The 27,436-nt window shown below is 55.2% G+C and overlaps 2 protein-coding genes across 2 annotated transcripts in view; one reads left to right on the top strand and one right to left on the bottom strand.

The window, feature by feature from the left end:
* The window catches only part of CSUI_001867 (vacuolar protein sorting-associated protein), a 44,556-nt gene extending 35,411 nt beyond the window's left edge, over positions 1–9,145 (bottom strand). Inside the window, exons 1-3 of the mRNA XM_068062070.1 lie at positions 3,645–9,145; positions 2,453–3,054; positions 478–2,358 (exon numbers count right to left, since the gene is read on the bottom strand). Coding sequence (XP_067925956.1) covers positions 478–2,358; positions 2,453–3,054; positions 3,645–7,806 — 6,645 coding nt within the window. The 5' untranslated portion in view covers positions 7,807–9,145. The remainder of the gene's footprint in view (positions 1–477; positions 2,359–2,452; positions 3,055–3,644) is intronic.
* A 1,787-nt stretch (positions 9,146–10,932) lies between these two features.
* CSUI_001866 (uncharacterized protein) lies at positions 10,933–27,262 on the top strand. The gene is made up of 17 exons (XM_068062069.1): positions 10,933–12,632; positions 13,319–13,356; positions 13,795–13,892; positions 14,468–14,555; positions 15,553–15,587; positions 16,712–17,439; positions 18,345–18,391; positions 18,689–19,255; positions 19,465–19,513; positions 20,036–20,135; positions 20,891–21,022; positions 21,917–21,963; positions 22,430–22,496; positions 22,886–22,932; positions 23,439–23,511; positions 23,987–24,079; positions 24,675–27,262. Exons 1-3 carry the CDS (start codon positions 11,972–11,974, stop codon positions 13,831–13,833), a joined length of 738 nt encoding a protein of 245 aa, XP_067925955.1. The 5' UTR covers positions 10,933–11,971; the 3' UTR covers positions 13,834–13,892; positions 14,468–14,555; positions 15,553–15,587; positions 16,712–17,439; positions 18,345–18,391; positions 18,689–19,255; positions 19,465–19,513; positions 20,036–20,135; positions 20,891–21,022; positions 21,917–21,963; positions 22,430–22,496; positions 22,886–22,932; positions 23,439–23,511; positions 23,987–24,079; positions 24,675–27,262.
* Positions 27,263–27,436: the final 174 nt, after the last annotated feature.

The raw sequence follows: 27,436 nt of genomic DNA, 5'->3' as shown, positions 1-27,436 counted from the left end.
ACGGGCAGGCACACGGCCTAGCTGCATGGAACATCCTGATTGCTGATCAGCACCTGAGGCGGCAGGCACTCCTCAGAGGGCTGAGGAGTGCCTGCCGCGCCCCAACTGACCAGCAGTCCATGCTGCCCAAAACAACATGGCGCTCAAAGCGATCCTAAGATGCTGAGAAGCGAGAAATGCAGTCATGCCCCGGAAACGCTGTTGGCGCCGGATTTAAAGGAAATTGCTGCAGGTGAACTCATTGCTGTATCGACAGACCGGGGAGTAAGAGACCCTCGAGCACGCCCGAGTACACACCTTACGAGGTGGAAAAGACAACTGCCATTGGGTATTTTGTCCGCTCACAGGCGCTCCACTGAGAAAAGTTGTGCTCGCTACCAAGAGGACGAATGGGAGATGCAACAGCCAGGCTGACAGAGTAAACTTTGAATGGCGGACTGGCTTTTTTCCCTGATGCAGATCATACATCGAGCTTACATGAATATCTCCGAGATGAAGAACGAGTACTGCCCCACTCGCGACGCTTCCCTTTTTTGTAGGCAGCACGATGGTGGGAGCGCAGACGTGAATGAAATACTTCGTGGATAAAGTCAGAGCTTTGAGTCTTTCGCGGCTCCTTAACAACAGTCGGCGTGCAGTTGTTCCCTGTCTGCTCGTGACGGTTATGTCCCCTGGCTTCCGACTTGCCGGCTCTTGGTGAGAAGAAAGCGGCGCTTCGAGGTCTAGTTTTCCTGAGGTATCACCTCGCATTTCTGTGTTCGGCGGCGAGCTGATGAAGCCTTCCGCCTGACTCTCTTTCTCCCCCTGCTTCTGTCTCCCGTTATTCGGTTCCTTTTCCGGAACTACTATCTTGCCTTCTTTCTGAACCTCTCCGTGTCCCTTCACACCCGCAGGGCTCTCCAGTTGAGAATCTCGAAATCGCTCTGACACACTGAAGTCAGAGGACGCTGGAGGGCCGGCAGACTTCAAACCTTGTTGAACCACCTTCGTGAGCAGCGCCGCGTCCTGGACGGCATCGAGAGCGTAAATGCACACAAAATGCTGGAGTGTCAAATGCAGTTCGGAAGAACCCTGCGCCGACCCAGCAAGAGGTGAAGGCAGACTTGTGTGCTTCTCGAGAAAGGAGGAATCCTCTGGCCGCTTACTTTCTAGCGGAAATGCTTCTGCTGAAATCGCCTGACCCAACTGTTTTTTATCCGTAAGCAGTGGCGCTGGCAAGTGCGAAAGAGATTGGCAGCTGTCAGAAACAGAAGCTGAGGAGACCGGTCTTTGGGCCTGATCCTCGAACTTCCGAACCGGGTTATGACCATCTCCCAGTATGGGCATCTCGGCTCCATTGTATGCAGAACAGCCGTTAGCGTCAAGACCCGTAGAGGGTGGCGGAAGCAGACGTAAAAAGCAGACGCGGAGAAGTGGCTGTTCGAGAGTGAGATGTCTATACACCAGGCGCTGTGTGCTTCCCTCTCCACACTCGTGCATAAGAGCCATATCCCTCAGACCCACACGCACACGTGTCTTGCATCCTCCATGCACAACTTGGATTCGCACTTCTCGTAAGGCTCCCGTAATACCAAAGCGCTCTTCGACATTGCTTAAAAACCTTTCCTCCCGGCCCTTCTTATTACCTGTGTCGTCATTGGTGCGGCGGCCCGCCTCAGAAGAACACCGATTTGTGCGTACCGCTGGCTCGTCTGTGGAGAACTGACGGTCTTTTTGATCCTCGGAACTTCCCCACGCCACTCTCTCTCTGGATGCCACTGTCCTTCCCTCTTTGCAGAAGAGTTGGCGGCTTGAAACATCCGGGACATCCTTGAAGGACTTCGCCTCATCAGGCGCATTATCTCCTTTGTCTTGCGGAGAGGGTGTCCCCCATTGTCCCAAAGCCGTTGCCCGAGTTTCCCGGGAACGGACACCCCAAACCCGCACCGCGGCAGCCCGCAAGAGGATCGAAAGAGCAACAAGAGAACCCTTCAGCTGATTTTGCTGTTCCTGCTGCCTAACTATTTGAGCCTCCGCATCCGCGGCTCTAGCCGCCTCGAGAGCAGCTCGCGCCGCGGTCTGAAGCTCCAGCTCATGTCGTTGCTCTTCACCTAGTTCTTCTTGGCAATCAAAGAAGTACCGGGACGCCGAAGCGGTTACAAGAAAGGGAGATGACGCTGAGTGGGTGCCCTCTAAGACAGAGGTGGGAGGAGACGTGGGCAAAGATGTGGACTGAGGACCTTCGGCTACAGAGCCAAGTGGAAGAGCCGAGGAAGAATCCGTCCCCTTGCCGTGCTCCGTAAAAAACTTGTTCTCCTGCGACACTGACTCGACTGACGGGGAACCAGCCGCGGCAGAATCATTCTGTAAGGATTCTGGCTGCACGAGAAAACAGAAGAAACCAGAAAACCAAATCTCTGCAAACGGACTTTCGGAGACTTGTTTAGTCGCTGAATGGTTCCCTCTCACTTACCTCAGAAATAGCATCGAGAAACTCTAGCTCATCATCGCCGGTCCCCAGTTCTTCACCCTCTCCCGTCTGCCGCCCGTGTTCGCCTGCTTTTAACAAGCTGCTTCTCCTCCGCAGGATCTCTCTTCTTGACGCTACAGTCCGCTGTCCTACTGTGTCGCTGGTAATCGCTTCTGGTTTCTTCGATCGGCCCCACAATGCGCTCCAAAGAGTGTTCCGCAGGCCAGTCTTGGCCACCTTGTTTCGGCCTTCTTTCACTGTGTCCAGAAACTTCCGCCGAGCCTGAATGTGGCTACTGAGAAGTGTCTGCATGGGAAGCTCCCTCCTCAGCTCCTCGAGTCTTCGGAGCTTCTCAGGGTCAGACTTCCTGTGCAACACCTGAAAAAATAGATCCCGGTACTGCTTGCCCAGATGTTGCATCCGAGCGCGCTTTATTGATTCATCGAAGGCAAGATAATCAGAGGTGAACTGGCCGGAGGGCGAAGACGAAGAAACCGGAGAGACAAGGGAGAAGTCCGCGGGATCCATGCCAGCTCGCGCGCACCGAAGCTGGCGAAGAACGCAACCGATGGCATAGCCCCACCACAAGCGTGCGCTCCCGTGAACTGAAAAGTACATCACAACCAAACGAAAGATGCGGAACAAAGATGCTGCCAAAACAATTGTAAGGTTTTTGAGTAACCTAGAAGGGAAGACACGCATTATTCCTCTATCCGTCAGCCACAAAGAAAACTTACGACGGGAAGAGCTAGCCGTCAAGCATTGCGAATCACTGCAGCCAGACCGATAACTCCACTCCCCCGCCAAAACAACCGCCGTTCTATACCAAAGCTGAAGTCAGAATAGCTGGTGAGAATAAGGGTCTATTCCTAGGCGCTTCCTGACGAGCTATGCTAGACAGGAAATGTTTGCCAACTGGACGGTGTGCGCTAAGCCGCAGGGGTGACGCAGGCAACAGCTCAAGCGAAAGAAAACAACCTGCACGAAGCCTCCCCGGAAACAGTAGAACGGCGGAAGACTACCAGTTTTTGATAGTACAGCGACAGGCTCAGAGACTCTCTGCTAGCGGGCAACCGCCTCCTTTCTATCGCAGTCACGGGCGGCGACGGCGCCAAGAATGAAGTGCAAAATACACGCAGGCATGCTTCCCCTACCAACAGGATATAGACGAGCTGCCAGTTCAAGGGTAACCTACCGCTACAGTGAGGCCGGTACGGATAGAAGAGCTCAGTGCGTTGTTGCAGTAGCAAGAGCATCTCTTGGTGCGAGTTCAGGACTCGTGATAACCACAGCGCAGGACCCACGTAACCCACGGGCACACCGAGCTGAACAGCGTCCAACTGTAGTAACGCTGCGTACGCAGCCTCTTCGCCTCCTGCGCCTTCCTCTTCCTTCTCCGGGCCTTTCGCCTCTTCGCGCGCATCTCCCAGACTGACTCCTGTCTTCTCTTGCTGCCCGGCGACTACGTCTGACCTCTGTTGTGTCGAATCTCCTCTGTCCTTTCTTGGGTTAATGCCTCCTGCTCCAACGCTATTTCTCTCCGACGACCTTGCACCAGACGAGCTCCTGTCGCCGCTGAACTGTCTGAGAAGTAAGCGAGCGCTGACGGGCTCTAACAGATGGCAGAGCAACGGGGCAAGCAAGTTTGCTGCGCAACGACGTTGGTACTCGTCTCTCCTGTTTTCACCACTCTCCCGCCCGTCTGAGACTTTCCTCTTCAGCAGGTCGGTCGTTGCGCGGGAGTCGCTGACAGCGTCTCCCGCCTCCTGCACAATTCCTTTTGCTGGAGAAAGTGACTGGGTGCCACGGAGACTGCTCTGTGGGTGTGCCTCCTTGGAAGCGATGTCGCGGACCATGATAGCTCTATCTGAAGGTCTTTTGTCAAGAGAATGGCCTTCCCCTGCATGCACTTCTCTTCTTAGCACCTTTTCGTGAGCTTCCGAAGGAGACGGGTCCGCAAGAGAACCAGGAATACTCTCACCTGCTGCCCCGCTGCCGAACGTCGCCGGTTTATGCGAGGACGCACCCCCTGCCTCTCCTCTCTCCTGAGAAGTCCTCGTGCCTTCCAAGTGTGACAGAAGGATTTGCTGTAGATCTGTCTCGGGTGCTGTAGTCGGAGCAAGAAAGAGGGTGTCTGAGTGCACGTACGCTGCAAGCTCTTTCACGTCAAAAACACGGAAGCTGAACAGGGACGGGCCGCGTCCTTTGTTTTCTGTCTTGGTTATTGGGGCTTTTTCAGTTTCCTCCCGGACAGACGGCCCAGTGAATTTTTTATTCCTAGCCACGTCTGGCTGCACGTCGCCCTCAAAGCTACGCGGGGAAACAGACGCCGCTGCCGAACTATCCGCTACTGCCCTTGTCTCTTCTGCCCTCGCATTTGCTTCGCAACCCGAGGTCACTCCTGCTTCCTTTACTTCTTCACATTCTCTAACCGTCACATTTCGCCTTTTCCCTCCGGCTGGTTCGTCCCGGACTATACAGCCCTCGGCACCCTCGTGTGCCGGCGGTTGGGCATTGATTATGTCTGTCTCAGTTCCCCAGAAGCGCGCCGCATCGAGAACGTCTGCAGCTTCGGCTGCAGCGAAAACACTTCTTTCAACCTGGCGAATTTGAAGGCGGCGTAACGTCACCCCGACTGCGAAAGGTTGAACCTGTACGACGGAGGAAGCCGGACGCGATGATCCCCGCCAAGTGTGACGGCCCCTCTCTTCCCAGCTCCTCTTCTGTTTTCGCTCTCCAGGTGTGCCTTCATCCCCATATCGGGGCGGCGTGACAGAAGACGCGTCCTCTGGGAGCACTCCGTCCGCTCCTGCTTCCCCGACGGGTCTCCGCCTTGCTGAGCGTGCTGCGCCCTCCTCCACGGTCTTGACGCAGAGCCGGGAACCGCCATAAGCCTCAGAGCAACCCTCAGGAGACGCGGCAAAGACACGATTTAGTGGATCCGCCATATGCACCACTCCAGCTCTTTCGCCAACGCTACCATGGATTTCTGAGAGGGCTTCAAGCCGGATGTGGACATTTTTGATATCTATGAGTAAGTCCTGAAGCAGTGAATTGACCCAACGTGAGAGCATAGCAGCCGCAGCAGCAAAGGGCCGGCTCAGCCCCCCTCCCCGTCCAGCCCGCGGCGCCGGCGCAGGCGAAACAGAGGAACCGCTCCTTATCGTCATCGACTCCTTATGCCCTCCTGTCTGTACCTCGTCTGCGCTGTCATTCTCTGCCGTAGACATCAATTGCACGTCCGCCATATCCAACAGGCGCTGCCTCCGGTGCTGTAGTCGGTCTAGAAGGTCTGATTCGCTGCATTCGTGCACCGGTTTGGGTGCAAAAACAAGGACTAGATTCGAGACTTCAACAACCAGGGACGCAGAACAGACTGTCGAGTCTACTTGAGGAGCTGAGGCCGAGGAAACAGCCGCAAGATTCGCAAACCGCGATGACGGAGGAGAGGTTTGACTGCTCTCTGCAGACGTCGAACCCACCGCATCGGTTGACGGGTCAGCAGCAGGGGACCTCTTCGAAGGGTGCTGGCGACTGCCCTCTTCGGGAGTCGCCGGAGTGAACGAAGGTTCAGGCTGGGGCCTTTCTTCTTGGACGACTTGATTCGTAGAGGCAGCTCCTGCTCGCAGTCCTCTGACCGCTGTTTCCCTGTGCGCTGTTCCTTCGTTTACCTCGGCGACCGGTGACGTCACGGCGGCTTGGCTCATCGGCGCAACTGATGATGTCTGGCCTCTGTCGGCGGCAAGCGTGACGTTCTGTTTTTGTGTTTCCTGCTTGGACGGTACGTACACTCGGACCAGTCCAATGTATCCGTAGAGGAGAGAAAACGGAAGATGGAGAGAGTCAAACAAACGTGGGTGAAGGGTGACATCTTGCAGCGAGAGCTGTTTTTGCCACAGCTGCAGCAGCATATTTTCCGCCGCGACGCCTTGCAGAGAGGACGGAAGCAAGCGGGTAAGCACTGGTCGTAAGACGGAAAGAAGAAGCGATGACCCCCCCGCTTGGCGCGAAGTGACTTCGGGCAGCGGCGACGTGCCCGAAGCGCAGGACGTGGTCGGGCGAGCACTCCCACGAGTCGGAAGACCGCGTGAGAAAGTCTCAGTGGAAAGCGGAGACGGCGCGGGAGAAGTTGGAGAAGGCATAGAGGCGAGAGAGCTATCCGGAGGGGGCCTGGACGAAACACACTCTGAGCAAGGTATGGTGCCGGCCTCGGCTGAAGAAACATGGACCGAAGAACCACGACAGGGAAACAATCCTGCTTGGCTTTCAGTTGAACGAGCACCCTGTTCTTGAGCTAGGCCAGGAGAGTCCAGAGAAGTCAACGGACTAAGGGCGAGGGGGGAAGAAGACAAGGGGCAGTTACTTGCAACAGGCAGGCTGCTCTCACCATCAACCACATCACCCTGTGGACTGCTCGCCCGTGCAGATGCCTGTCGTGAGGAATCCGGCAGAACGGCATGGGGCCCCACGACCGGAAGAGGCTCTGGAGAAGACGACGCGACGGGGACGGTCTCGCTACCTGACGCGCCAGCCGGCACGGTGTCACGGCCTGCTTCGAAACACTTCTCACTCGGCACGTGGCCTGTAGGGCCAGCTTCGCTTGTCGGAGCGAGCTCATCAAGCGGACGAGCATCAGATGGCTCAGGCGGCCGAGACGGGATCGAAGACAGTTCTCTGGAAGAATCAGCTTTTGACGTAGAGTTGGGCGAGCTAACAGACGTGAGGGCGGAATGTGACGAGGCGTCAACTTCTTCGCTCGGAAGACGTGGCGGACTGCCTTCAGAACCATCGTGGAGAGGCAGCGACGAGATAGCACCCGACTCGTAATGAGCCGTGAAATGATCTTTGCCAAGGAGACCACGATTGAGAGAACTATCGGCCTCACCAGGCGACTGCGAAACCGGTTCGGAAGGTCCAAGCGGGGGTTCTTCCGACACAGTTGCTGAATTCCTATCTGCCCCGCGAGCGACGCCCCCTCCATGCTCGTGGATAATGGGATGATCGCCGGAGGTGTCTGGCAACGCTGATGAGAGCCGTGAAGGAGACACACAAGTGGGACCGTGTGGGACGGAAGCAGAGGAGGGGATCAGGACAGAGGAAGAAGAATTGTCCGGAGGTACATCCGCCCCTTGTTCCTGCGCGCTAGTCTCTGTTATGAAAGGCGTTTCCCCACAGTGCGCAGATCCGTCTCCGCCAGAAGACACGGGGCAACTTACAGAAGCGAGGGGAGCAGAGGATCCAAAGGCACCAGTAGGACCACCGTTCTCGTCACCGATCTGCGGGGACCAAGAAACGGATGCGCCTTCATCCGGAGCGCCTTTCCGCCCAGCAAAGCTCTCCTCTTTCTCGGGCTCCATTGAAGCTAGGGGGATATAGTATGGGGACAAGAGTCCGACCAGAAACGTATGTGGGCTCGCATCTCCTCGTTAATTCCGCCGCTGCGACTAAACAATTGCATCACTGCCCTAGGTACGTACTGTGTTGTTCAGCACGGGCACAACACAGGTACACGGGCATGAGGCGAGCGGATACGGCTGCGCCCCTCCGCCCCCACATTCTACGGAGTTTTTGTAGTTCACCGCCCATGGGGAAAAACTCTTCCGCAGGGCCTTTCCCACCCCCTCATATCCTAAGCAGACGCGCTCGCATCAGTCTTAAGCAGCCTGCCGGGAAAAAGCATCCCTCAGCAGCTAACTGGGAGAGGAAACAGGGCGCGAAAGGACCAGATTTTCTTGGGAAGAGGGCTGAGAAAAGGAGGAAGATAGAAGGAAACTGAGGAGACCACTCCAACAAAATGGTAGACTAGTGACCAGTGAAGCACTTCTCGGAGGTGTGTAAGCTAAGAAGGCGACCGTCGGGTAGGAGAGAAACCGGAGACAACTAGTGAAGCTAGAGCCGCAGGCAGAAAGAGAGAAGCAAGCTTGGTCCTGGCTGATGCAACAAACGGGACCTCGGGAGACAGGGCACAACGGAGCTTGCGAAGACACTGGCACCACAGAAATTTGGGCGCAGCGGAGGCAAATCAGTTTGAATGTCTTACAGACAAACAGTCGCAAGGAAAGCCAACAGTCAGTGCAAGCAGCCATCGGGTCAATAATGCCTCTAGTTTCCAGGTGTGAAGGCGGGAAGCACCTGTACTAGACGAGGGAGTATCTCAACGTGTAAGAGAAAGCCTACATACGGGCTCTGCGGAGGCCAGCACGTAGCGGCCGGGAGCCGGGGACGGACGCGCGACTGCCAGTCTTTAATTCGTCAGGACAGGGAAAAGGCGGAGGGCGTGTGTAGTCTTGCCAGGAGTAGGCATCTTCCTGGTAAAAGGAACAGCAGCTGCGGTAGAATTACTGCCGAGAGAGTGCAATGTCGGAAACGCCCTACTGTGGCCACCGGAAGGCGCAAGACGCGTCTCCTGGACCTTCTGCGTTATCCTTGCACTATAAAAAGCGGGTGTACGCCTCTGTGCAAGACACGGAGGTTCTTGTTGCTGGAAAAACACGAACAACTTCACCCAGGTGACGGCTTGGTGGTCGCGGCTTGCTGCACTGCGGAGAAGCCTTAAATCACACAGCGCATGCAATGAAGCAATCACGTCCGGGCCAAAAACGGATCTCCCGGGCAGGATGAGGAACTTGACGAAGGAAAACGCGAATAAAGCTGTCCCTCGCCTGGAACCTGGACAGAGCAGTGACGTAATATTGCTGAATTTATGAGCTGCCTTGTTTGTCTACAGCCCATCCGTTGCAATCTACTTCTCGGCTGCTCGATTCTCATCGCACGACACCACTCGCCACCACGGCGCTACTCCTCGCAGCGGGGGGACCGCCGCCCACCAGTGGGAGACTCGTAGCCCGTTTCAGACGGATGTGTTTAACAATGCCGATCAGAAGCCGAGTTCTGCCTTCGCCTGTTTTTCTAGGGATGCTTGTAGAAGGACTCCTTTTCTCTCCGGTTTGTCCACAGATCCTTCTTAGAGGTCGTCTTCATTCGCCTTCCTTGTCCAAAAAACAGTCGGGCCTTTATCAAATAGGGCCTCAACAAGAGTGCCGTCTCGTGCACTGGTCCTGTGCTTGAGACGTGGGACGTCGATTGGCTGACTGCCTGTGAGCTGTAAAACAAAGGTTTGGAACGGGAGAGAGGTTTGAGCAGGCCCGGAAAACAGAAATAAGTGGCGGCTATTCGTCAGCTCCGGTCAGCGAAAGGCGCGAAACGCGCTTCAGTAGCGCAGCAGTTGTAAAACCCTGTAACCGGGCTGTCACGCCACGGGCCTTCCTGACGAAATTCCGTCTTGCTCCTCGGGCCCAACAACTGAGAGGCTCGATACAGTAGACACCAGCAACGCGTTCACCGGACGACGGCCTCACTCCGCAACAGGCTACGACTACCAGCAATATGCAGTGTGTCTTGCCAGTGCCTTTGAATACCATGCTGATTGGCGCGATCCCTGCGTCCCGCCGGCCCCTCAGCACGAAGGCACGTTAGCCAACGAGACTCGCGCATATACGAGCAGTCAATAACGTGTCTTCTCGCGGCGCTTCCGCCGGTGCGGGCCCCCAAACGACAGCCTTTTCGGCCACAGTGCGCTGTCCGAGTACTTTGTCAGAGTCCTACAGGTCACCAGTGAAGAGTACCTTCAATGAGTTAACCATGACAGCTTCTCATTTTCCTTGCTGCTCGTCGCCGGACGGGCCGCTCTGTACCATCGCGGACTGCCACCCGAGCTCACTTTTAGCCATCCCAGCAGCTCCAGGCTCTTCATCAACCGCAACGGCCGCTAAAGCAGTGAGCGCTCCTGAAACGTCTGACGAACAGACATCAGACCGCTTGAGCGAGCGGCCACTGCCTTGGCTGCCGGCGACAAGGCCGTGAGCATTCGCCAACAGTAACCGAGTGAACACTTTGGCTCGCCATAGCTTTTAACCTGCAACTCGCCCTGATCCCTTACGTTGGCATACCACCATCTTCGCTACGTGGTACCCCACCTTCCGCTGCGCAGCCACTTAGACGGCCATGTCACCTGCATCCAGTGGACTGGCTACAACACTTGCAGTCGCCTCATGTAAACAGTAGCACCCGCGTCGTATGGTGGATGCTGGAGCTTGTGCTTGTGTCGACACCCAGCGGAATCTTCTTGAGAGGGAGGCTCATGTGGAGCCAAGATAACTACTATCGCACCGCGATGTGTGGCAAATATGTCGAGAATTCGGCAAAGTGAGGGGATCGGCAGATACCGTCTCACCCGTGATTGCGGTGGCTAGCCTACAGATGAAACGTGCCATGACAAGCAAAAAGTGGAAGGTAGTGATGGCTGCTGTGCCCCAGGAAAGTGCTCGAGAGGAAATGGCGGGCCAGTGAAAACGGTTGTGCTGAAGAATGCCAGCGCTGACAATGGCGTGCCGAACAGTCGTCCACTCCTGCGTTTCTCGTGTGAGAGCGATCTGACAGCCCCAAACGATATGTTGTGCATGTCCTCCACTCCATACGTTACACAAGCTGACCCGCACTCAAACATCGTTCCAGATTACTCTTGCTGCAAGCGATCACCAACCACTAGCGTCGCAAGAGCGGAAATGGGTTGTTTGCATCGTGAAGATGTCTGTGATGACCCTGGTAACGAGCCAGTTAGTTGATTCGGTTAGTGTAGGGTCTGCAACGAGACCGCAGCGAGCAGCATGCGAACTGGGACCCTCGCAATCAGGTCACCGAAGCTTTCCAAAGGGCCACCTCTTGAGGACCCACGAGCCGCCTAGTCAGAGGATCCCATGAAGGAGAAGAATTCGCTGCTTTAACCAGCTGCTGGTCTGGTTATACGTCGTACCTGCCATCCAAGGAGAGAGCGGAAAGCTGACTCGGTGGAGGGTTCGGCATCTCCTTCAGAGCCGTCCGCATGTCTCTTGAAGCTTCTAATCTCTTCGGTCGTGTCTCTATCGAGCTGTGTCGCTCGTCTAGTTTCCTCTTTGTAACTGCAACGTGCTCTTTTTCTGCATTCTACGATTCCCCGCCAGCGGCTCTTCCCTTGCGCTTCTTTGACTTCTGCATCTCGTGAGGCTCTCCTCCGCACCCCGCCGCGCACGCGGTGATTTGTTTCCCGGCCCTTGACCCCCAATTGTTTTCGTCGCCAGCCTATACTTGGGGGTGCTTGTTGTTTCTCAGGAGCAGCGCACCTCTCTCCGTAGCACCTCGGCCCTGTGCCGTGCCGTCTCCATCTACTGTCTCCCCTGCATGTACGGTCGGTGCCGTTGTAACCAGATGTCCTCGCCCGCGCCGCCGCTCTAGAAACCACTATCCGTCCAGAAGGAAGTCCGTTAGCGCCCACTTCCGCGGGTGCAACTGCTTGTCTTGACTGTCGCATTGCATTCCGATTTCCGAGCAGCTCCCTTCCTCCTCTTTTCCCTCTTGTCTCCAAGGTCAGGCAGCGCGGTCGGACCAAAGCGGGACCAAGCCGATCCACACCTCACAGGCGAAGACATCTATTGAGAGAGGCCAAACCTCACCGTCTCATTCGGAAAGGCTAGGTCTGGCCTCACCATGCCGTTTCCGGGTCGTGTCTTTGCTAGTGGTTCCGCCATCTCGGGTCGGGTCCTGCGACCCTCCTACTCTGTGAACGCTTCCAGTTTCAACTGTCTTCTTCATCGGCCGACCTCGATCTCGTGTGCGTGGTGCCGAACTTCCACGGAGCTTCGGACAGCTCCCGTGTTTGGGGGATGTAGGCTTGAAATCGAGCCAGGCACCGTGGCCAGTAGCGAGAGTAGGAATCTGAAGCGGATCCGCTCTGACGGATCTCGCTGCTGTACGTTCGGGACCGAAGGTGCCTCTGATGGACTTCGCCGGCCTTTAGCCGGTTGGCCCCAGGGTCGGTTGGCGTGCAGCGCTCTCACACGCGGGCAGGCTCCGTTGGTTTTTCCTCCTCTGTGTCGCCGTTACATTTCTGTTGGCAGGACAGCCTCGTGTGAGAAGGAGGAAGAACCCTCCTCAGGAATTTTCACGTCAACGTCTATCACTTGGTCTGCACGTAAAGACGGCTATTCCGACGAGCAGCCGGAAAAAAGTCCCGTTCAGCAGCTCTCGCCTTCAGATGCTGTTGCTGTAGCGACGAATTCGCTTCCCTCGCCGGACGTCTCAGAAATTGAAGAAGAAGAAGACACTGTCAGAGACCCTGACCAAATCGTTTCTGCTCTTGATAAGTACAGTACGTCTTGCAGTTTTCACGCTGGGCTGGATAGTGAGTGCATCTCCTTTGCAGCCACCTGGATTCAGCTCGCCAGCCATTGAACTGACTGTCGCACCCCGGCTGTGCATCGAGGACGCTCTAGGTAGCGACATCTTCCTTACGGCCACCGCGACGTGTCGTGGCCGGTCTCGCAGCGGCCGGCCTGTACCCGTGTGTTTTCTGTCTCAAAGGAGGTTCAGGTAGCGCACGGCCACATTGTTCGTGAGCAGCTGTTAGCGTACGCGAGAGATGAGGGCATCTTACATTTTCCGTGTAGCTAGTTTGTCTGCAGATATACATACGAATTCACTGCAGTCGGACAGGCCGCTTTTGGTAGCGAGGAAGGGGAGACAGTTTGGTCTTTGCACCGATCCCGTTGAATATATACTTTGCGTACACTTGCCATTTCCTTTCTGTCAATTCAAGCGTTAGCGACAGCTGCCGGGGCCAGCAGCTCTGGATATAGCTTTAGACTCCGAACTTTCGGCAGGATGGACAAGATGGAGGATCGGTCACTGAAGAGGGCATACGAGCAGGGTGCACGACCGGTCACTGGGCATGCGGTCGCTGCACCCTAACAGTGCCGGTCGGGGCTCTTGCGTGCTGAGGTGGAAGATGTGCAGGCCTGGCTACCGACTTCTGTCTTCTTATGAATTGCTGTGCAGTTGTAGGTCAAACGGAGGCAAAGAAGAGTTTGGCGATTGCGTTGAGAGGTGCGACGTCTCCGTCGGCAGGTCGTTGGAGCTCTGTTTCGTGCCTTTTCTGAGGTTGCGGAGAGTTTCCGGCTCTTTGTTAATTTGAGTGACCGTGAGGGGAGGGGTGCAGTATTCTGCTATCCGCACGCCCGAAATTGAGAGCACTAACCATCTTGTATCCACTTGCAAAGATCCGCCCCATGATTTTTCTCATTTGCAGTGGCGGCGATGGCACAGTACGGCGCGAAAGCGCGCCCTATGGCACTGTTGTGTCCGGGGTAACTGCCGTCACTCGTTTCCAGCCGTGTTTTGGAAGGCGGCTAGCTGTCGTTTTATGGCTTTGAAGCAACGACGGAATAATAGAGCTCAGAAGCCGAGCCGCTACCTTTTGTGACCTGTTCCGTCTGCGTCTGATCTGCGTCTGCAACCGTCACGTTTACTCTCAGACCGATGGCGAAGACAACAGGTTAAGGATGCGAAGCTGAGAAAGGAAATTGTGCCGAACAATTTGCTGCTCATTGGCCCGTCAGGCTGTGGGAAGACGGTGAGTAAGTCTGTTCACTTTACACAGTCAAGAACTCGGGAGTTCTCCAAGAGACACTTATAAAGTGGGTTGTGTAGGAGCCAACTGTTATCTCGGCCCCTGCACCAATCGATTCCGCCAAAAAGAAACGTTTCACTCTCTAGAGGCTGCACGGCAGTTAGCATCCGTTTCAACACCGCACTGATTTGCAGGTGTTGTAGCCGTTGTCATTCCGGGAGGCTCCTGTCGCTCTCCGTCAGAACTCTCTGCAGACACTTTGTGTCCTTATTACATGAGAGAACAGTTGTCGAGGCACCTTCAGAATGTATCTTTTCCATAGAGTTGCGAGGGGAATTTGCGTTTGTGACCGGGTGATGCTCGGACGGCTGCGTGAAGGATAACAATCTCGCATCCGTTTGGTGCTCGGGCTGGCTGCACTGAGTTGCAATCTTCTTTGCACGTTACAAACTGTGTGCATGTAGACTCGTTTCCGGTGTTCACCGCTATCGTTGCACTTTATGTCTGCGACATGCGATTTTTGAATAATGGCTGCTAGGGAGATGATCTGCTATTGCACTGTTCCGACCCTTTTTCAGGAGCTAGCTAAGAGACTCGCGGCGTTTGCGGGCGCTCCGTTCGTGAAGGTCGCAGCGACGCGTTTCACGGAAGTCGGATTTGTTGGAGGTAGGCGTGTCTCTTTCAAGAGAGGAGCCGGAGGCGAAGCGGCTGACACGGCCAGAGTGGACCACAAGTGAGGCGGCGGTCTTCGAGAGCATGACTATAGTTACGTGGCACGCGAGTCCATCGTTTATCTTCGCATGAATAGACACGCAGTGTGTTGCGCCTGGGGGCCTTTCGGCAAACCTAAAGAAAGCCGGAATAGCGCATGGCGCGCTGCAGGCTACTGCGTGCATGCAGCATGGTTTGGCCTCTTTTTTTCTTTCTTTCTCCGTGCGTCAATTTGGACCACAGTTAGCGGACGCGGACGTAACACGGGGACCTGTGAGCTCCCTTGAATCCCGGGTATTACCTTCCACTGCTTCCGGGTTTGCTCGCGAGTGGAACTCGATCGCGTGCGAACATAGGACGATAAGACCTATGCGGCTTCCTGAACTGCGGGCTGCGTACGGTGCCGCTCCTGTCACGGAGTCACTGAATCACACTGATGTTACCTACGGGCAGGTTCGTGAACGGGTGCAAGCAGAGGTTGTCTTTCTCGCAAGCCGCAATGGCCCCGCGGAATGTGAAACCTGTTTCGGCCCTTGGTTCGCGTGGTTACATTTTGTCGAAAGACCGTTCAGAAAGTCTTTATTGCACTGTGTGTTTTGAGTGCGTGGCACATGGTATCTGTGCGTACGCGTGCAGTTCCGTGCGTGATGCTGTGCGCTACGTACAATGTACTGCGCGAGGTCTATCGACTGCTGTCCCCACATACATGCAGATTCATATATAAGCCACTACGAGTATACCATGTATGTGAATTTCAGCTACGCATCTAGCTTCCCGTATTCTGTGTATCTCATGTATCCGTCTGAACGTGCATTACCTTTTTGTGAGGAGAGACTTATGCCATAAGAACCGCGCCTCTTATTCTCATGCATACAGCGGATGAATACGGCGTTGCATATCCGGCTAATGTTTTACTTTAGACCTATACATGTGTCTCGTCCGGTCCCTTCAGACGACACTTCCTCGATTGTGCACTATCTCGCGCAGGTGAGAGACATTGGTCGCGCAACGCCCTGTGTCTGCTTCTCAGTCGTGATAGCAGACATCTCTATACATCACTCACACCGTCTGTTTACAGGTACCATCTCAGGGTGTACATAGCTGTCGCGTACGTATGTAACAGTCCCGTGGTTGTTGCGCCTCCTCTTGGATCGTTGGCCGGCTCGAAGACTCATTCACCGCCGTGATGCTGATCGGCGATTACTAGCTATTTCAACTTCACATAAACAAATGTTCTCACTATTTGGTAAAATTAGGGAAAGTAGGGAAACCATTAATCTTGAGTGTTCGCCTTGGTAAAACTATTACTTCACCAACTAGCTAATTAGGTATGAGCTCTTTTAACAATTACTTAAATTGTATTTTTTAGTTACTCTAGGGTAGCAGGTTGTTCTTTCCCGATAGTTCATATTGACGGGGAGGTTTGGCACCTTGAAGTCGGCTCCTCGCATTCTGAGGCTGTAGCAGGTCTCAAGGGCTGACATCAAGGTGTCAAACCTCCCCGTCAATAGGAACTATCGGGAGAGATCAGCCTGTTGTCCCTAGAGTATCAAAATTACGGCAAAAGAAATTCTTGGAAAACAAAGACCGTCGTTGGTCAATGCAATGGGGCTGGAGAAACCCACGTAGGCTTCTCTGTTGCGTCTCGGCGATTTTTAGTCATCCGTAGGGGCAGTCCCGCGAGGAAAATGGTGCTGTGGAGTTGCATCTGGCGCGTAACCTAACAGCTGACCTCGGGGGCTGCTCGATCAGACAAGGCCTCCCTTCACGGAGTTTCCAGCGTTCTTGGCTGATCAGCTAATGTGATCCCCATCGTCTGCTCTGAGTCTTGGATAGCACGGGTTCTCGTCACGTGCTCCTTACAAAGACAAGACAAAAGCTCAGCCAAGTGGATGCACGCAACTTCTGTTTGTCGCGGCCTCCCTTCAGCTGTGTCCACTGCCCTCGTGTGCAACTCAGAGTTCGCTGTACCGGCTTCGTTCTCGTGCGGCTTCCTCCTGCAAGGTGCCTTTGCTTCTTGTGCATGGAGGAAATGCGCGCACAGTCTATGAGGAGCACAACACTACCGCGGTTTTAGCGGGTTGCCGTATTCGTGCGCTCGATTCGTGCAGCAAGCTTATGCCGACGAGAAGGAGCGGATGAAACGCATCGTGCGTGCAGAGGCTACTACTCGGGCGATTTCCGAAGTCGTAAGCAAACCCGACAGTGAATGTCTCCTGCGCCACCAGAGAGAAGTCAGCTCTCGGAGGCGCTCCGAGATACATCAGTCTCCACCAGGCCGTGGGTGCCCTCTTTTCTGTCCACGGTGCGTGGCGTTGCAGTATGCCCGCTAAGTGAGTCTAAGGGGATAGTTTCCCGAATCAATCTAGCAACCATGTGCCATCGAAGCTGAACCCGCAGAATGTATGTATTGCCGCCCTCGTTGAAGTTGCCGGTGTGCCTTTCCACGAGCCGCACATTTGGTGAAAGCTAAGACTGCAAGCTGTTACGGAGGTTTTTGTCTTCGCATCCATCCCTCGTTCAGTGCAGACAATCCTTAGACTCTACTGTTTCTGTTTAGCCACGGGCCCCTTACGCAGCCCAGGCGTCTTACGGAGACTGCCTGTGTTCAGACACACCTACACCTGTCTGCAGGAAAATATCTAGATACTCGCGTGACATAGATAATCGTGTGGGACGCCCACGGGTATGTTTTGGCAAAGCCTGGGGTGAACAGACTCGAAATTCCCGTGCAGTTGTATTAGGCCACGAAGGGAGAGCTTGCTTTCTCCAGGCACGGTTGCTCCGGGAGCAGGGTTCGATGACGGATTCTGCAGAAGTGCTGACGGCTATGATCAAGGTATGTCATTGGCGCAAAAGCGAGCTATGTCTCCTAGGACGGAGGCTCCTATGTATCCTCTCTGTGCTTGGCTTTTTGCACTACGTGTCGCGCTGCTTGCGTTCTCCGGACGACTGGGCGAGAACAACGGTCTAAGGAAACAGGTTTCCTGCTAGTCTTTTTGTGCGGGCCCCGGAGCGCGGTCCCGACAGAGTGATGACTCCGCAAGCACTTCATAAATAGCGCTACACCACCAATGTTCAGGCGCAGAGAAGTTTTGTCGGGAATCTGCTTTTCTCTTTGTCTAAGGGGTCAGCTGTCGCGGCGTCTTCACTTAGCTGGGTGACTGTGAAGAAGACCAGTTGTGCACCGGCTGAGAGCGGTACAGCTGCGCGATAAGACAACTGTACACGCCGCGAGCTCGTCTTGCCGACACGAACCAGTCCACTCCAACATTTCGCCGGACTGCGGACGTTCGGGCGCGGCCTTTCTCTGCTCGGACGAGCGTCTCAATCTACTGTTAGCCTATCGTCTGTCTCTCACTCCGTTTTTGGATCGATGTATACATCTGGAGTGCTCCTCCCAGCTTGATGCTTTACCCCGAAGTCCATGGCGTCTGATGGAGGGCCAAGTTTTCCGACGGGGTGCTGAGGTGGCCTTCCCTATTCGCGAGAGCCGTCGTGCCGGCTCCCACGTGCCGTTGCACGTGACGGTGCTTCACCTGTGCTTCAGGTCTTCCCAGGATTTTTTTTTGTCGCCCTCGTTTCATGTGCTTCCTTTACTTCGGGCTTGAAACATTGTGCTTTGGTAGTCCCGTTCTTCCGTCGATGCGGCTTACGTGACGTCAGTGCACGTATTGTCCACAGCAACTGCCAGGCGGCCGAGCTCTGGTTCCTCTGCCTTGTGTACTGCTCTTTTTCTTCCAGGATGGTCGCCTGGACGAGATGGAAGTGGAGGTCGATGACTACTTATTGTAGGTCGCTAACGCGTGCCTACACAGTATTCCTGTCACGGCTAGGCCCTCTCCTGGCTCTCTTGATTTCAGTAGTGCCTCGCACTTTTTGAGGCTGTCGCGGCTTTTTTGAGCAAGGAAAGAGGAATGCGTGAATCACTCTGGAAACCGCTCTTATGAAGAACCAAGCGGACGCTTCTCTCATGTGCTCTCTGGGCACTTGTGTCTCCCTTCCTGCGCACAAGCGTGTCCCCCCGCGTGGCTACTCCTGCTCAGGACTCTCCGCCTTTCTTTTTCTATCTGGATGCCCTTCCGCAGGCATAAGGCTCCGGATACCGCGCAAGACCCTCTTTCTGCGCTTTTCTCATCTATTACCAGGGGCAGGGGGGGTGTAGGACGTCCTGCCCCGTCTCCTTTCCACGACGTTTTCAGCTCTTTTGGACTCCCTAACTCTCCAAGCGCGGGGTCAGGAGGCAGAGGCGGCAAATGGGGCAAAGGCGGAGCGCTTCCGGGTCTGGCGTTCTCAATACCTGTTGGGGTAGTAGGAGGACACAGAGGAGAATCAGTGAAACGGAAAGTCACGTGAGGCTTTTTTTCTCGAACAACGCCTTTCTGATTGCAGATATGCCATCTGACGTGCTCAGGATCCGGGTTGAAGATGAGCCTACTACGGTTTTTTGTTGGAGGGCGGAAACTGAGACCTCTGCGTGTCCGCTCACTATCATCAGCTTTCGGATCTATCGGATCCGGACTCAAAGACTGGACTTGCGTGGTGACCTAGGTCGCGAGACCGAGTGGGGCCGATGCAGACAAATTCGTGTGCAGAACAGGGGGAGCGCTGCAGTTTTATTGATGGAGCGCGGTAGCACCGAAGAACTTGGAGGGGTAGGGCGAGCGTCTCCACTTCGGCTCTCGCGCAGCTGTCGAGCAGCGCCGGCGATCTTTCCACATTTCTGCTGTTTTCCTTGCTGGAAGTGTGATTTTGATGCAGTGTAGAACAGGTGTCTGGTGGGCAGCTCTCAATGAGCTATGAGTGTCCCTTCACGCGACTGCTGTTGATCTTCCTCACTTGTGTGGCTGGCACCTGTTCGCAGTGTGAAGAAGGCGGTGGACGCGATGCTCGAACACTTTGTCCACGAGATGGTAGGAGACGAGAAGGGGACGCGGAGCACTTCCCAGATAACTTGCGCGTGTTTTAGCAGGTGCCTGCCGTCAAGTATAGGGGCAGGGGTGGCGTCCATCAGACAAAATTGCGACTTTTGCGGGAAGGCGTAGTGTGTTCGTTGTGATACATCAAGCTCTGATCAGTCTGTTCTCGCGTATTAGCAGATGCCTGCGTCTGCCAACGGGGCGATGCGCGAGGGGTTCTGCGTTTTGCGCCTTCACAAGTGGCTTGTGGAAGCTGATGTGAATCACTCAAGATAGAGGGGGCATCGCTCGTGTTCGCCAACACTACTGCGGGAACTTCGCTTGCGGCTTCTGAACGCTACTTCAGTTGTGTTATTACAACTCTGCCTCCACTGGCGGGCAAGGGCAGTAAGGGTTCATGTTCTTTATTATCATTCTCTCCGCGTCCGAGACCCGGGACTTATTTACCGCTGCCTCTAGTTCGCAATCTCAGTTTCCGATACCAGAGTGTGTCTGTTTCTTGTTTCCCGACCGTAGACGGATACTGAAGAGGTTCAAGAGCGCGCGAGGCAAGCGGCAGAGAATAGTGGAATTGTCTTCTTGGACGAATTTGATAAGCTTGTGGAGGAGAAGGCCGGTGAGTGCTGTTACTTGTTCTTTGTGGTGGAGGACAGAGTTATAAAAAGTGTTGACTTGGCATTTCGGTTCGCAAACCGAGAGAACGATACGAACCCACTGCCGTATTATTCGTCATTGTAACTTGCGCGGTGTGCCAGCCAAGGGGGGACACTCTCGAGAGACTGCAGGCTGGAGACAGAGGTAGATGTAGTTGGGCGGTAGGAACCTACATGTAGTGCTGACTGTACGCCTATAGTGCAGCCTCAACATCTCGCAAAAACGGTAATTAGATGCTCCCGACGTGCAGTGCTCGTCGTTCTCGAGGCTCCGGCTTTTCCGTCAGCTGCCGCGGTGCACATTCGGGGTAACAAACAGTTAGTTGTCTTCTAAAAGAGACGGGGAGCGCTAAGAGAGCTTCGAGCGTGTGTCGACAACATGAGCTCGTCCACGGAAAGGTTTACTTCCCGGTCTTGTGTCTTCCCGGAGATCAAGCCGCCGGCAGTAGCCGGCGCTGACTAGGCGAAATGGCGGCCCGCCGGGATGTCATTTCGCGCGTCTCCGTTCCACCGGACGGTGGACCCCCTTGGTTCGCTTCGAAGGTGCTACGTGTCGTTCCTTGAGTACGGCTTCGATGGCGCTTTTGAGTCTGTGTCCTATGTTGCTACATGGTGGTCGAGCTATTGTAAAGAAACGCGCCTTAACGCCGCACCCGTACGTGAGCGCAGGACCCGCTGGCACGATGACTTGTCCTGCTGGTCCTTTTCCTCGCCGCAGGTGACTCGACTTCTGCATTCCGGTCGAAGCGCGTTGGAGTTCAAAGAGAGCTATTGACCCTCATTGAGGGGACCTCCGTCTCGACACAGATTGGGGTCATTCACACGGACCACGTGCTCTTCATCGCCTCCGGTAGGGAGGGGCTCTCAAGGCTGATTCTTAAACTGTGTTGTGTGACCACAGCCACCAGGAGCGCAGCCTTGCCTCCGAGGTTGGATTGAGGCTTTCGCTTCCTTTCTCGAGTCTGTCGTTCCAGTCCGATCTTGTGGGCTGACGACGGGGCACTCGCGGTTCACATGTCCACCGTGGTCCAGTTTTTCTGTTGTCGCACGGTCCCTTACTAGCTCTGCTGACGTGTTGCTGCAAGCAAGCACTTCCAGGAATTCGCCGTGCACCGACACCAGTAGACAGGTCGCGCGTGAGAGGACGGAGCTGATGGAGCACAATTCTACCGGAAGACAAAGGGACTCGTGTGGGCCCAGGAGATTTTCTTTTCTTAGAAGGAAACTTGGAGCCCGTACTACTGCTCATGACTTTTTATGAAATTCTGTTGGCTAGACAGCAACGCAAGGGGATCGGGGATCGCGCAGCTTCAGCGGAAAACAAACAAGGGCTGTTTCGAGACAGAAGGGTTCTCCGGACCTGCTCTGGAACTTTCAGTCTGCATTAGGAGATTCTGCCACTTTTTTCGCTTGCAGCGATCTGACTTGACCGCACTCATGCGCTGGTTGGTTCCAGCCCCTTTAGGGGACTATGGTAAAAGTCGCCTGTTTGCGCGCGACGGCGTACCGGATAGCGTTTTGAGTCCAGTCGGCAGCTGCTGAGTTCGTGCTTGACAGCATCTCTTTGTTGGCAGCAGCCCTAAGTCGCGGCTCTCCAGCAAGTCCCGTCGCGCCTCGGCATCATCGAGTGGCCTACATGCGCCAAGCGGGGCTTATGTTGAACCCTTGTGAATTACGACAAAGCTGAGCGACGGTCACACCAAGGCCTGATGCAAAGCGGGATTTTTCTTTTTGCGATTTGCAGGAGCGTTTGTTTCTTGCAAGCCGTCAGACATCATTCCGGAACTCCAGGTATGCTGCATGGTGTCATGATGAGGTGCGAAGATGCATTGTGCCTAAGGTTTTTCTTTCTCGCCAGGTGACGCTTGTGTCACGTCGCGACCTGCAGTGGCGAGTCGCGGGCCATCGCGTACGCGTAGCCGTCCCCACCTGTACAATGGGGACGTTTTTGATTCAGTAGATGTACGTCAAGTGAACTGGCTGGAGCCACTATATGGAGGCTCCTGTGCGAACGGCTAGGTTGCGTAATTCATGCTCGCTTCTATCTGCATGAGGCGTCTATCCTTCGTTCCTTCCTATGGGCAGGAAGAGAGATTTTGGCTCGCGTCGTTGGAATGCCGTGAATACGCCTTGTGATGGACGTCGGTTCTCTGGTGTGCACCTACTAAACAAAGCCGATTCTCGTGCCAGTAGATCAAAGCTGTTTGCGTGCTAACTGGAGGTTTCTCCCCTTCGTGTGCCACCGTCCTTCCCTCAGGGTCGACTGCCCATCCGGTGCGATTTGAAGCCCTTGACAGAGCAGGACTTTGTTTCTATCTTGAAGGGTGGGTGTGCCACTTCGAGTTGAATTCAGACAAGCATCACTTCAAGAGTATGCAAGTGTTAGCGACAGCCGGTCTCACACGTGGAAACCCCTATATGAAATGTGTTTACTTCTTGAAGCGCCACCAGCCATCGGCGTTCCCAAATCCTACCGGGGGCGGCTTTCCCCGGTCTTCTGGTTTAGAGTCCCACACGGTAGCGGCCATTTCATGCGTGGCGTTCACGCATGCACCGGTTGGATCCGAACACGGACAGTAGCTGAGAGGCGGCGGTCCAGAAGAGACAAGCTCTCAGTGCGTGATTGATGACTGACCCCTTTCGATGCGTTGCTTTCTTCTCCGACATGACGGACATGGCTGTCAGTCTTGTTGCCTATCTGTTTGTTTGTCAGAAACCGAGTACAACTTGTTGGAACAGCAGACGGCCCTCCTGAGCACTGTAAGAGTTTCTACAAGTTTTTCAACAGTTGCCTCTAAACGAAGTCATTCGGTTGCGCTTGCCAGCTTGCTTTTGACGACCGCCCGCGTCTTCCTTGTGAATTCCTCCCCGGGGGCGCTGCCTCTGCGGCAGAGGGAAATTTATTGTTCGTCACAGCCTTCTTGGATTTTGTGTCTTCATTTGCTTACTTGTAGTGCTGATCCCGACCGGGTGATATGTGCAACTTCGGGAGGGTCAAGAAGTGGCCTCCACTGAGAGCACTATATAGTTTTCGCGAGGCGCTTTCTAACACTTCCTGGTGGACACCGCAGGCGCCCCTGTGCAAGCTCTGAAGATGCTCTACACCACTCAGACGTGTTGGCGCCTCTCCCGGCAGCCATTCTCATCTGTGGTGTGCAGGTCATCCATCTAGACGGGTACCTAGCCGCTGGACACTCGCGGGGGCTTACCGTTCTTCCCCACGTAAGCATACTGCAACAACATGTGCTGGGTGCCGATGTCCCTAGGAAGGTGTGAAGCTGACCTTCGAGGAGGCCGCCGTGCGGGAGATCGCCCGAATAGCCCATCACCTTAATAGCAGTAAGTCTGCATCCGCACTCCTTCATTTTGTCCTCGTGAACTGGAAAGTCATGACTGGGACTGGCCGCTATCAGGCGCCAGAGAACCTGAAAGCTCCCTGTTGAGGTCTCCTAAAGGCATGGTGGCTGTTTTGCTTGATTGCGGTCATCCACGTACGGAGAACCGTAAATTTACTAAGTAAACAGCGGTCTCACACTTTGATTTGTCATGTCCCCCTGAAGCAGTTGCGTGCCTTCCTGCCAACGGTTAGCCCGCCCACAGATCAAGGGGTGACCTGAGCGGAACGCTACGTCTGTTGTCTCGTCTCGGATTGCGTCTAGTGGGGGCTATAGTTTTGTGTGGCGGACGAAGTCCGGTCTTGGTGGCTCCCCGCTCCCACTCGCAGCATACGAGAAAAACTACGCTGGGCCCCTGAAACTGTGCGCTGGGTGTCGGGGTTATAGTTTCATTAGATCGCCGTTTTCTGAGCCTACAGTGAATGCGAACGTTGGGGCGCGGCGATTGAAAACTGTGCTGGCGAAGGTGCTGGAGGAAATCAAGTTCTCAGCGCACAAGCAAAAAGACACAGGTGAGCTGAGGTCGTTTCGAAGAACTCGGACCGATCACGCACACTGGAATTATCGTTGTACTCGAGAAAGCCCAGGTGCTGTGCTTCTGGCGGCACCTGAATGGATAATCACTTCGGAGGGATGCTCGGAACTGAAGTTGGGGAAAGTTTCGTCACTCCGGGTAACTCCGGGTAGAGAAGTAAAACTGTCCTCCTGTAGGTGCGAGTCGTCCTCTAGGGCGTGTGGGCTAATGTGACTCGTGCCGGCGCCACTACGGCCGCGGTAATTTTGTGTCTGCGACCGGCCAGGAACATCGAGACTGGAAGAGACGCAGTACCATTTATCTCGGTGTCGTATACGGCGGGACACTTGTCCAGTCCGGCCTCGACTACAATGAGATCAGCGGATGTATTGGCGCTGGACGTGCTGCAGTTTTGTCAACGCGGGACAGCTGGTGGAATCCTTTTTCTTGCTGCCTAGCACTTCCGAGTGTGCGCCATCCCGCCTGTGGGGAGTGGGGAACGAATATGGACAGGTAGCACTCCGTATGAGGAAATGCAGTGTCCGATACTCAGGAGGCGAAGAGTTCTGCTGTGTGCCTTCCTGTGAGCCCAGAGGTGGTCGTCACGAAGGAGCTGGTCGAAGAGCGCCTGCGTCCCCTTATGGCGCAGGCGGACTTGTGCAAATACATCCTTTGAGGCAGAGTTCAGCCGCCCTTCCCGCGACTGTGTTGCTGCGGCTGGCGGGGGGCATGCTCTTGTGTTCATGCCTACCGATATGGGAAGTGCGCACCATCTGGCTGACTTGCGTTGTCCATCGGAAGGACCGTGCTTGCATGCGCCTGCACTTCGCGGGCAAAGGTCAGGACTCAGTATTGTTACACAGATGGCCTTGGCGTCCTCGCGAACCCGTATGAACATTGTACGAGCTAGTCACTAGTGGGCGGGCGTGCACCACTGTTCTTTGTGCGTGCGGAGCGCCGTTTGGCGGCGTTATCTAGCACATCTTGAGTATGCAGCTCGTTTGAGGAGGACTCCGTGGCTTTCTGGATCGGCGGTGAAAGGTGCCGGAAGTGACCCCACACGTCCTTCAAAGAGCCTCTTAGGCTCTGGACCCAGGAACACTGGAGCGGTGTTGTCCAGCCCAGGAAAACAGAAAAAGCCACGTGTCGGTTGTGTACGCTCAGTAGCACGTAGCGGCATTGCAGTCGTGGAGCAGGTCTTTCTGGGACTGAGACGCTTCAGGGGATTGGAGCTCGGTGACTGCCGGAAGACCCTATGCGCGCAAATTGGGCCGCGCTCAGCTGATTATCAGGAGAAACAGCTTTGCGTTCGGTACGGGCATGCAAAAACGAAACTCCATCAGCAGCGTACAGATGAAGAGTCAGAAGCTTTCTGTTGGAACTGGGAGTTCCTTCAGTCTTCCAGTACTGCAGCGTAGGCACCCTTACAGGTCCTGGCGTTTGGAAAGTGTGACGCTGGAAGAGACGAATTAAGTGTTCAGACCTGTGTGTCGTCGGTGTCGTGCCACTGATGCAAACCGTCATGGAGAGTGGGTGCTGTTAGATCACCCAGTAATTGAGTGTATAGGTGTGAAGACCTACGGGACTGGCACCCGCTTCACACGCAGCTGTCCGGGAGGGAGAGGCAGGCCGACTCCAGCGGAGAGGTGCTGCATTATACTGTATCCGCGCAAGGGAATCCTGGTGCAGTGCCACAACCGCGCGTCCGTACACTTCCGGGCGGGCAAAACGACAGACAAACTAGTTGTACGGCCTGCAATTCGCCAGGCAGGGTGCGGTAGCTTACAGCGTGTGGCGCAACCAACCCAGTAGCGGCAGCTTGGTGGGCGAATGGAGCTCCTTATTTTAGTAACCGCTGTTCAGCGCTGCAGTGCCGGTGATCGGCCCCATGCGTACGTGCCTGCAAGTGCTCGAAGGGAAGGCTACGCGGGCAGCCCTCGCTAGAGCCTCAACAGCTAGGCAACGATCCCGGGCAGCATGCGAAGCTCTCTTGCGGGCCCCGCAACTGTCCGGTCAGTATGAAGCTGGGGTCAGATGAAACTGGGGGAAGGAGACCCTGCGAAAAGTGTTCACTGTCAGTGGCCCGTTCACCCTCCGCACAGCGGATATTTCGGCAGGGGGGAATTGCGGTTGCGAGAAGCACTCCGGCTCCGGCAGGAACTGGAGGAAAGGAGACTGTAAACTCCACCTCGGCAATGGTCTGGTTTTGTGCCAAGGCTTTTAGTCTCGGGACGCTGAAATGTCCATTTGAGCTAGGTCTATCGCATGTGAGAGCACTCCATCCCGCCATGCATCGTTTCACTGAGAGTTGAGGACGTGCTATAACGGCTTCAAATGAAACCTCTGCGACCACCCTCGGCTCATGCTGGCCACCGGTCAACTCCGGCCGTGAGGGCAACAGAGCTGGAGGTGAGGACGCGATCCGCATCCTCCCGAATAGCCTGCAGAACTTCTCCAACTAGTTTCTCCTTGACTAAACCGCTTAGATCAAGGAGGTACTCTTCTCCACCTGCTCGAGGCGTCGGATGCTCCCAGCTCCTCGGTGCCGTTGGCGTCAATTCTGCGGCGGTGTCAGCGTGGCTTTCCTCCCTTTGATAGGGCTCATGGTAGGCTACCCTTTTTCTGTCCCGAGGTGACTTGTGCGTGTGGGGCGCTGTACGTTCAGGTGCTTGCTCTCCTTTCAGGGCAGCCATCTGCCGCAGTAGTGCATCTGCCAGGCCCGACGCTGTCCCCGATTGTATCATTCCGGGATAGGGATTGCGAGGTGACCGCCAGTCTTCAGCCCTTGAGTGACTGCGAGAGGTCTCTACTGCAGTGGCCACATCGTTGCTTCGGAGAACTGGGTTACCGCTGTACAGTGACCGCTCATGCAGAAGCTGGTTTCTCAGCACTTGCTTGGGCAAGGAGGAGGAGGCGTACGTTGGCCTACTGAGACCTTGTACTCCCGCTGTTCCTAGACGTGTTTGACCTTCCACCCCCGGTGCAGGATCTCCCGGTTTGAGTAGCCATGAATATGTGCTGCAGGTGAAAGGCACAGAACGTAAAGATTCAAGGTAAATAGCTTGACATCGTCCGCCATTCCATGGCTCCCGAACCCCGCTATAAGTCAACGACCGGCAGACGCCACGGCAGCTACGCCCCGGCAACGTACTCTCGATTTGCCACCGCAGAAGCCGAAGACTGGGCAGTTCAGCCAGGCGGAGCGCGCAGGGACCTGTTTCTTTCTGCGGTGTGACTACGAGGCTTCCCAACACAGCCGTCGCCTGCACCGTGCTCGCTTCCATTTTGGTCTGTCCTTTTTTTGTTTGGTGGGGCCTGAACTCCACCCCATCCACGGCTTTGCCTTAGCACGGCT

This window comes from Cystoisospora suis (genome assembly GCF_002600585.1).
Source record: "Cystoisospora suis strain Wien I chromosome Unknown contig_751, whole genome shotgun sequence".
Taxonomy (NCBI): Eukaryota; Apicomplexa; class Conoidasida; order Eucoccidiorida; family Sarcocystidae; genus Cystoisospora; species Cystoisospora suis.
This window is presented reverse-complemented; position numbering and strand designations above follow the sequence as displayed.

Bases quoted from the DNA above. Each gene is read 5' to 3' on its own strand.
- CSUI_001866 (XM_068062069.1), top strand. From the start codon at position 11,972: ATGCCGTTTCCGGGTCGTGTCTTTGCTAGTGGTTCCGCCATCTCGGGT. The intron at 12,633-13,318 runs GTACGTCTTGCA...ATTGCTGTGCAG, and splicing joins TTCTGCTCTTGATAAGTACA to TTGTAGGTCAAACGGAGGCA. The intron at 13,357-13,794 runs GCGTTGAGAGGT...GTTTACTCTCAG, and splicing joins CAAAGAAGAGTTTGGCGATT to ACCGATGGCGAAGACAACAG.